Source organism: Falco punctatus, assembly GCF_963210335.1.
Source record: "Falco punctatus genome assembly, chromosome: 3".
NCBI classification, from domain to species: Eukaryota; Metazoa; Chordata; class Aves; order Falconiformes; family Falconidae; genus Falco; species Falco punctatus.
The window spans coordinates 115,015,621-115,024,668 of NC_137582.1; the positions used below are offsets into that span (position 1 = coordinate 115,015,621).

Consider the following 9,048-nt stretch of genomic DNA (forward strand, 5'->3'; position numbering starts at 1 on the left):
GGTCCTTCCCGCTCCTCACAGCCGGGGGTGCGCAGCCTCCCTCCCCTGGCTTCCCCGGCAGGTCCCCGCGGCCCGGCTTTCCCATGGGGACCTGCATAATTCATCGCCGGGAGAACCGGGAAGGCCCGGCCCGGCCGCGGGGGCGTTGCGGGAAGGGCGGCGGGCAGGGAGCCCACCTCCCCGGGGGGGGAGAGGAGGGGGAGGAGAAGAAGGAGGAGGAGGAGGAAGAGGATGAGGCAGAAGGCGTGCGCACCCCAGGGACCCTGCCGGGACTCTTCCCCCGCGCCGGTGCCTCGAAGCCCGCAGCCCCCCAGCCCTTGCCCGGCCCCGCTGCCAAAGCGCGGCGGGCCCCGGGGCACCCGGGCCGGGCTGCGGCGCTGCCGGGACCCCGCGGGGGTCGGGAACCCCCGGTGCTGCTGTGCCCGGCTGCGGCCGCCCCCTCGGCTCGGCCCGGCTCGGCTCGGCCCGGCCCGGCCCGGCGGGAGCTGTTCGCGGTGCTGAACGCCGCCGACGGCGCGGCCCACCACCCCCCCCCCCCGGTATCTCCGGCGGCTGCGTCCGCGTCCCGGCGGCACCGAGGGGACCGGCGGGGGGGACCCGCCGCAGCCCGGGAGGGTGTCGGTGCCCCGGGCAGGGGGCTGGGGGGCTGCGGGGGCGGGGGACGGAGCGGCCCTGCGGGGCGAATGCGGGGCGTGTGCGGGGCGCGTGCGGGGCGCAGGGTGTTCGACGGGCTGTGCGTGTGCGGTGTGCAGGGAGTGCGGGGTGTGCGGGGCGCAGGCAGTGCGGTGAGTGCGGGGTGTGCAGGCAGTGCGGTACACAGGCAGCGTGCAGAGTGTGCACAGGATATGCAGGGCGTGCAGTGCGCTGTGCTCAGCAGCAGGGTGCGCAGGGAGTGCAGTGCGTGGACAGTGCACAGTGCACACACGGTGTGCAGTGCAGCGTGTTCAGCCGCAGTGCATGCTGGGGGTGCAGTGCGTGCAGTGCGCAGGGGTGCAGTGCGCAGACACTGCAGTGTGTGCAGTGTACAGGCAGCATGTCCACTGAGAGCAGCGTGTGCAATGAATGCAGTGTGTGCAGGGTGCACAGTGCACTGCGCAGGATGTGCAGTGTGCGCAGGGTGCACAGGGCGCTCAGTGCACTGTGCCCAGCAGCAGAGTGTGCGCAGGGTGTGCAGGGTTGGCAGGGTGCACAGTGTGTGCAGTGCACTGTGCCCAGCAGCAGTGTGTGCAGTGTGCGCAGGATGTGCAGGTGCACAGGGCGCTCAGTGCACTGTGACCAGCAGCAGTGTGCGCAGGGTGCGCAAGGTGGACAGGGTGCACAGTGTGCGCAGGGTGTGCAGTGCACTGTGCCCAGCAGCAGTGTGTGTAGAGTTTGCAGTGTACGCAGTGTGCACAGTGTGTGCAGTGCACTGTGCCCAGCAGCAGTGTGTGTAGAGTTTGCAGTGTACGCAGTGTGCACAGTGTGTGCAGTGCACTGTGCCCAGCAGCAGTGTGTGCAGTGTGCGCAGGATGTGCAGTGTGCGCAGGTGTGCAGGGTGCGCAGGGTGCGCAGGGCGCTCAGTGCACTGTGCCCAAGCAGCAGTGTTTGCAGGGTCCGCAGGGTGGGCAGGGTGCACAGTGTGCACAGTGTGTGCAGTGCACTGTGCCCAGCAGCAGTGTGCGCAGGGCGTGCAGGGTGCGCAGGGTGCGCAGTGCGCTGTGCCACGCAGCAGTGCGTGCTGGGGGTGCAGCGCTGGGAGCCCCCCGAGAGCAGGGCAGCCCCGGCTTTCCCACGGCCACGACAGCGTGCAGGCGGCGCGGGGGGACACAAGCACCTCTGGAGCGGACCCCCCCCCCGGGCCGGGCCCCCCGGGGCGGGGCGGGGCGGGACGAGGCGGGGCCGCCCCTGCCCGCCCCCGCCGCCGCCGGGGCCGCCTCCCGCGGGCGCGCATCTGCCCGCGGCTCCGCTCCGCTCTCCCGGAGCTCCGCGGCGCCGCAGCCGACACCTCCCGCTGGGACCGGGCCGAGCCGAGCCTGGCTAACCGAGCGCAGCCGGGCCGGGCCATGGCCCCGCCGTGCGCTGGGGCGCTGCGCTGCGCGCTGCTGTGCGCGCTGCTATGCGCGCAGGGGCCCGCTCCCACCTGCGCAGGTACGGCCGGGGAGCGCTGGGGGGACCCGCGGCCGGAGGCGGGGGGGGAGGAGAGTTTGCATCTTTGGGGCAGATGAACTTTTTTTGGGGGCTGTCTTTTTTTCCAGGGGTTCCCCTTGCCCCGGCCCCCACGGGACCCCCTCGCCCGTGGCGGGGCCGGGAGAGCCCCGCTCCCTCGGGTGGCCCCGCTTTGGGGGGTGAGTGGCTCCGGCTTCTGCTCCCAGCCGGGGGAGCTGGGACCCCCAGGGCCAGGAGGGGTTCCCGATGCGGGGCAAACCGGGTGCGGGGCTCCTCTCCGGTGAGCGGGTGGATCTTGTGGCGGTTTCGGGGAGGGGGGGGAAGCGGGGAGCAGAGCCATCATTCTCCTGTCCGGGGTGTCTGCAACTCCGGGCATTAATTATGCAAACCCCAGGCTTGCTTCTGCTCCCCTCCTCCCATCCCCCCACCGCTCAATGGAGATATTTCCACCCTGACTTGTCCCACCGGGACCCACGCGTGTTCCCAGGGCACCCGTGGGGCTGGGGATGCCCTCAGCCAGCCCCGCTGCCCCCCTTTATTTGCCTCTCCCTCCCCACACCTGAGGGCAGGAGCGGGAGTTGACAACGCTTAAACGCGCACAAACGCCTGTTCCTGTGCCTGCCGCGATAAAAATAACTTAAATTATAAACCTGCCTGAAACCCTTGTGAACAAAGTCCTACTTTCCCATTGGCTCCCGGCAGGTCTCTAAATGCTGGAGGAGGGGGCCCGGCGGCGTGGCCACCACGCCGTAGCCATGGCAATGGTCCGCAGCATCCCACTTTGTGCCTTACGCCACCAGTTGCCCCCTTTGCTTTTGCTGGGGGGGGCGGGCACTGGGAGCGGGAAAGAGCCTCTGCTATCAGCCAGGCATGGCCCCAGTGACCAGCAGGACCCTAAAAGCTGGGGGGGAGTGGGGGGGTGCGAAGCTGCCCACCCCAAAGGGTGGTGGTGTAGTAGGAAGCCCTCTGCAAAGTGCTGGTGGCAGGGCTGGTGTGCAGCCCATGCGGTGAAGCCAAGTGCAAGGCTGGGGTGGTCCCTGTGTGGCAGAGACCCCTGGGGAGCTGGTCCAGGGGGGTGCCAGTCCCCAGCCCCCTCCTGGGAACTCTGTGGGGGTTGTTTGTCCCCTGAGAGCCTGGAAGCATGTCCAGGGTGGGAAATGGCTCCCAGCTCTTTCCCAGGATGGTGCAAACGTAGGCGTGGGACGCAGCGAGGTGCAGGCAGGGCCCGGCTGCAGCTCCCCGTTGCAGCCTCCCTCGCTGACAGTCATTGCTGTAAATTAATGATGAGCGTGTGCGTGTGGGAGAAGAGCTCATGGCAGAGCAGCTCCGCAAACACCGAAGTGACTCACCGCCCTCGCTGGGGTGATGGGGAGCAGGGGGTCCTGTGGGACACTGGGTGGGGGCAGGGGGCTGATACTGCTCAGGTAACTCCAACCAGGCTGCTGGGAGCAGCTGAGCTGGTGCTGCTGTCTCATCTCTTATAAACCTCCACCAAAAGATCCTGGGCTGGGTGGGCTTGCCCTGCACTGTGGCCCACCATGGCTGTGGGCGATGGGGTGAGCCCTGCGTGTCCTGGGTCACTGTGGATGCTGGGGGCTGTGGGGCACGAGATGTCCCCTCCCTGGAGGGCCGGTGGTGCTACAAACACACCTGCAGCCTGCTGGGATGGGTCTGTCAGTGGGCTTGGTTCTTCAAGAAGTGCCTTCATCCCTTGTGCTGCATCAGGAGAAATCCTCCTCCGTGGAGCAGAGGGTCCAGCCCTGACCCCAGCTGATGGGGGGGCAGATGCTGGCCCTGCCCTCACCCTTTTGCCCGGCTTTGGCAGGAGAGTGCAGCGAACTGAGGTCCTGTGAGACATGCACGGCCAGCACCACCTCACACAACGCCACCGGCTGCATCTGGGTGGGCTGCAGGACCCCCGAGGAGCCAGGTGAGGGGGTGCATCTTGTGGGGACAGCAACGGGCTCCCACAGCCAGAGCTTACTCCAGGCCTGCCACCAGCCTTCCCCAGCCCCTGTCCCTGGGCTGGGGCTGTGTCGGGATGGTGCTGGCAGCTCAGCACCCTGGGGTGCCTGGTCCCAGCTGCCTTCCACGGCCAAGGTCCATCTCACCTGACCTATCCTGGGGGCAGGCAGGCGACCCGTGCCAGCCCAGCAGGGTGTGGGATTTTTGTGTGTGCTACTCCCAGCCACGCTGGGCTTGGACTAATGCTGGGAATCCTCCACTTTGCCCTCCATGGAGATGAGGATGGAGCAGCACCAAGAGATGGAGATGGGAGAAAGCTGGATGTTGATACTTGTTTGGGGCTCTTCCCTATGGGGATGTGGATGCAAGCCTGAGCTTGCAGCCCCTTGGCTGGATGCCCACCCCTGGGAATGAGTCCCTCACCTTCCCAAACCCTTGGGTGCCCAAGGCAGTCCTGAGCCCAAATGCCATCGTCTGCACTGGGTGCCTCTGTGGGCTGGTTTGCTGGGGGGTCCCTTGGGAAAACCCTGCTCCCTCTTCCCGCAGAGACAGGGAGCTGCGTGCAGAGAGGGGCAGCGGTGCAGGAGACCTGTGCGCTCTACAACACCAGCACCTTGTGTCGAGGTAACTCTGCTCCCCTCCATGAAAGCAGGTCCTGCCAGACCCCAGCAGCACCCCCAGACCCAGCAGCCTTTGGGACAGAGGTGCTGCCACAGGTGCTGGGGCCGTGGGGATGAGATCCCACCCCCAGGACAGGGACATGGGACAGAGGATGCACAGTGATGTCCCTTGACAACCCTTTTTCCCCCTCCCTCTGTCACTGCCTCCAGCAGCACTGAAGTCCCCCACCGAAGAGCCTCCATGGTCCCATAGCAAGGAGCCGGCAACACACTCCCCAAGTGAGTGGGTCTGGGGGGGTGGGAGGTGGTAGGATGGGGTGGGGGGTCCAGGTGCCCCAAGGAACAGCGGCCAGTGGGATGGGACAAGCCACTTCCCTCTGTGTTTCACGTGCCCTTGGGAGGGATGAGCAGAGCTGCCCTTGGGGTTGCATCTGCCTTGGCTGTGCCCCCGGAGGTGCCACCGCTGTCCCCGGGGTCACAGCTCCATCCCCATCCCCGCTCTGCCCTGAGCAATGCTGCCGTGGGCCTGGGGGGTCATAACACCCTACAGACCCCCCAAGAACCATCCCTGCTGCCATTCTTGCTGGGAAGTGCTGTCTCCAGTTGGGCTGGAGCAGAGGCTGGGAGCAGAGAAGGAGCCTCTTCCAGGAAGCAGGAACTGGAGAGCACTGGGCTAATTACAGCGGGTAACCGGAGCCCAGAGCCCTCTGAATTATTGATCCCACTGGGATCTTTTTGCTGCTGGCTTCTCTCCCATGCGGTGCTGGCTGCTCTGGCATGGGAAGAGGCCAAGCCTGTCCCTGCATCCGCATGTTGGTGGGGACATCCCAGGCCCAGGCTGGGAAATAGCCATTCCTCCCCGTGCAGCTGCTGGGGTCTGCGTGGACCCCACATCCCCTCTCCTCGGCGTGAGTATCAGTACCCAGGGATGCCAACAGCACCTGTAACCCCCCCCCATTCTTCTCTGCCATTAGGGACCACCACCACCAGCGCCCCATTGACAGGCAGCCCTGAATTTCACCCGCCTGGCTTTGACACAGCCAGCTTCATCGGTGGCATCGTGCTGGTGCTGAGCCTCCAAGCCGTGGTCTTCTTCATCGTCAAGTTCATCAAGTCAAAGGACAGCACCTACCAAACGCTGTAAGGCTCCCGTGCCCCCGGCCGGGAGGGAGGGGGGGGACCCACACCGGTTCATGCCTGGGCCAAGCCCACCCTTGAAGCCATAAATGGGGGTCAGCCCCGGTGCGTGGGGCTCTGTGGCCCGTCTGGCCGTGTCCTGTCTCGCAGCTGAGTGTTGTTTCCCGTGGCTGTTCGTGCCGGTCCATCCTCACCCAGCGGGGGGATGATTTGGGAGATGGAGGGGTTTGTCCTCCCTGGCCTGTCCCCTTGCCGGTGTCCGGCTGTCCTGTCACCTCCTCTGTCTATTGCTGCCTGGCTGCATCCTGGCTCTGAGCCCCGTGGGGAGTGCAGGACCCCAAACCCATCCCTCTGAGGCTGAGCCAGGTGGGGGCCTGTGCTCTTCGTGTGCCTGGGGCTCGCTGTGTCTAACGTGGGGGGCTGTGCCCCGTCTCTCTTTCCTTGCACGCTGCCAGAGAGGACAACCAGTAGGTTCTGGGTGCTGGCTGCAATGGGGAGGGGGCTGCTCCCATGCACCCCCTGTGCTTCACCCTTCCCTCGCCCCTCCCTGGGGGCGGGATGGCGTGGTCCTTCTCTCCTGGTTTGCATGAAGGGGGTTTCCCAGCTGGTTTGCTGTTTTCCTGGGAGTTGTTAGCAGTGGAAGGGAAGGGGGTGTCCCTCCTCGCCCCCCCTTCCATGCACGGAGCACCTGGTGGGACACAGCTGATGCACGGCCCCTTAGCACATCCGTGCCACCCAGGCGAGGTGGCCCTGACTCCCCCAGCCCCACGGTGGCAGGGTGCAGCCCCAGCTCCCCCTGAGCACCCTCAGCAGGATGGGAGCTGCAGGGTCTGGTTTGGCCCCAGTTAAAAAGCACCTAGCAGCGCCCCCCCCCCCCCCCCCCCCCCCGGGCACCCCCTGCCCCATTGCTTCCCCACAGCCTTGGGGCTCCCTGGGAGGGGGGCTTGGGGTCTCCTTTTTCCCCAGTGGGCTGTCAGGTGCTTTTTCCCTTCAGCATTTTAGCTGGAGCACCCAGCCCCCTGCTCTGACTCCCCCCAGCCCCTGCCCACCCCGGCCCCCCCAGCCCCTCGGTGCCCACTGGAGAAGCGGAGCCAGGGCTCGCTGTGTGCTTTTGCTGTGCCTCTGTGTTGCTGTGGGGGTGTATGGGGGGGGGGTCCCCAGCGCCCCCCCCCCTTTCTGTGTGCTGTTTTGGGGAGGGGGGTGCGTGTCGTGTGCTGTGGGGTAGGATTTGTAGCTTGGGCTGCCCCTTATTAAACTCTGCGAGGTGGTGTCTGTCTCATGTCCGGGGGGAGTCTGTGTAGCTGGGGGGGTGGGTGCCGGGGGGGGCACGGCTGCAGAAAGTCTGTGTCCCCCACCCCTCCCCTGTGGTAGCTCCCACCCAGTTCCCAGATGCAGGGCCAACCCTTCCCCATGGCATTGCCACCCACATGGGTGCAGCAGGGTGGTCACTGGGGCACCCCCTCCTGCACCCCACTCTCCGGGGGCTGCCAGGGGCTGGACCCCCCCAGGGCAAAGCCACCTGGGGCCCTTTCTGCTATGCGCTCTTCTCTGTCCGCTGCCCCAGGATCTGAGGCCACCACGCGCCCTGGGCTGGGGAGATGCTGCCCTCGTCCTCCCTGGGGCAGGCGGAGAAGATGCCAGAGCTGCCGGTGTCCCTGTTCACTGCCGGTGTCCCTGCCTGGTGCTGGCATCGCTGTCTGGTGCCAGTGTTCCAGCCTGTGGCCAGACTGTCCCCTGCAGGGCCCCACACCACAACTATGCAAAGCTGGCTCTGCCCCGGGGTGCCCGCTCTGCCCCAGGGGACACCAGGGTGGGAGATCTCACCCAGGCCTGGTCCCTGTCCCCGCAGCGTGGCTGGGGATGCTCCAGCGGGGGTGCACCCAGCGTGGCCACAGTTGCACCCTCTAGCTGCTCCCTGGTGGGGGCCGAGCAGGGTGGAGGGGCACAGCTGGGCACGGGGGTCCCATCCAGCCCTGAGTCCCAGCCTTGGGGTCCCCCTGCCTGCGTTTGGCAGGAGCCTGGGGGACCCAGGGCACCCCAGGGGATCAGAGGACACGTGGCCATGGCTGGCAGCAGCGTGGCCCTTTGCTGGCCAAGCCCCCAGCCCCACGCCAGGCAGAGCCGGAGCTGGTGCAGGGGGGACAGAGACTCAATAAAGGATTTTCCTCTTATTCCCAGTGTCCGTGTCATTGTCACCTGTCACCCCAGAGCCCTAGTGGCGGGTGCTACCCTGGAAGATTTTGGTTGCAAACCCTGTACCTGCAGCTGGGGATGTGGCTGTGTGGCTGGTGTTGGTGGGTGGCCCTGAGTGACTCCAGTCCTCCCAGTGACCAGGGGAGGGGAACCAGTATGGGGATGGGAGATGCCATGCTGGAGGACAGAGTGACTCCAGTCCTCCCAGTGACCAGGGGAGGGTAACTGGTATGGGGAGGGGTGATGCCATGCTGGAGGACGGAGCAACAGGACATCGTCCCCTCCTGTCCTGGGGGGTCTCACCCCGTGGTGTCCCCCCCGTGTGGGACACATCCCCTTGCCTGGCCCCAGGGGGCTGCGGTGGGTAGAGGGGTGGCTGCAGGCCGAGGCTGGAGGAATTGGGGGAATTTCTGGGCTGGGCTCCCCTGCTCAGGATGAGGGTGGGCAGGCGGAGCCGGGGCTCAGGGGGAACCTCTGTGGCTGCATCCAGCCCCGCTGAGGCCCTTCACCCCAGGGATGGTGACGGGGAGGGGGGACACCTTCGTTCCCGCGGTGGCAGGGCAGGAGGCTGGGCAGGGTGCATGCCACAGCTGTGGCACCCCAGCTCTGCCTTCCCCGAAGTGGCAGCGGGGGCGAGCGGCAGCCTGGGCAGGCCCGGCTGCGTGCCCCGCTGTCTGGGGGGCTCGGCATCCCCCTCCTCCCCCTTGCCCAGGCTGGTCTGGCTCTGCTGTGGGAACAACACTGGGATGGCTTGCCTGCCTGCATGGTGGCTTGTCCGCCTGTGCGGTGGCTTCTCCACCTGCACGGTGGCTTGTCCGCCTGCACGGTGGCTTGTCCGCCTGTGCGGTGGCTTGTCCGCCTGTGCGGTGGCTTGTCCGCCTGTGCGGTGGCTTGCCTGCTTGCCTGGTGGCTTGTCCGCCTGCGCGGTGGCTTGTCCACCTGCGCAGTGGCTTGTCCGCCTGCGCGGTGGCTTGCCTGCTTGCCTGGT

The 9,048-nt window shown here is 66.8% G+C and overlaps 1 protein-coding gene across 2 annotated transcripts; it reads left to right on the top strand.

The window, feature by feature from the left end:
* Positions 1–1,387: 1,387 nt before the first annotated feature.
* Positions 1,388–8,038, top strand: CD164L2 (CD164 molecule like 2). 2 transcript variants are annotated; one of them, XM_080379185.1, is made up of 7 exons: positions 1,388–1,525; positions 1,600–2,127; positions 3,971–4,075; positions 4,657–4,734; positions 4,941–5,009; positions 5,705–5,870; positions 6,323–8,038. In XM_080379185.1, exons 2-7 carry the CDS (start codon positions 2,043–2,045, stop codon positions 6,336–6,338), a joined length of 519 nt encoding a protein of 172 aa, XP_080235311.1. In that variant the 5' UTR covers positions 1,388–1,525; positions 1,600–2,042; the 3' UTR covers positions 6,339–8,038. The 2 variants fall into 2 exon arrangements, with proteins under 2 accessions (XP_080235311.1, XP_080235310.1); XM_080379184.1 differs by lacking the exon at positions 1,388–1,525 and having other exon boundaries at positions 1,526–2,127.
* Positions 8,039–9,048: the final 1,010 nt, after the last annotated feature.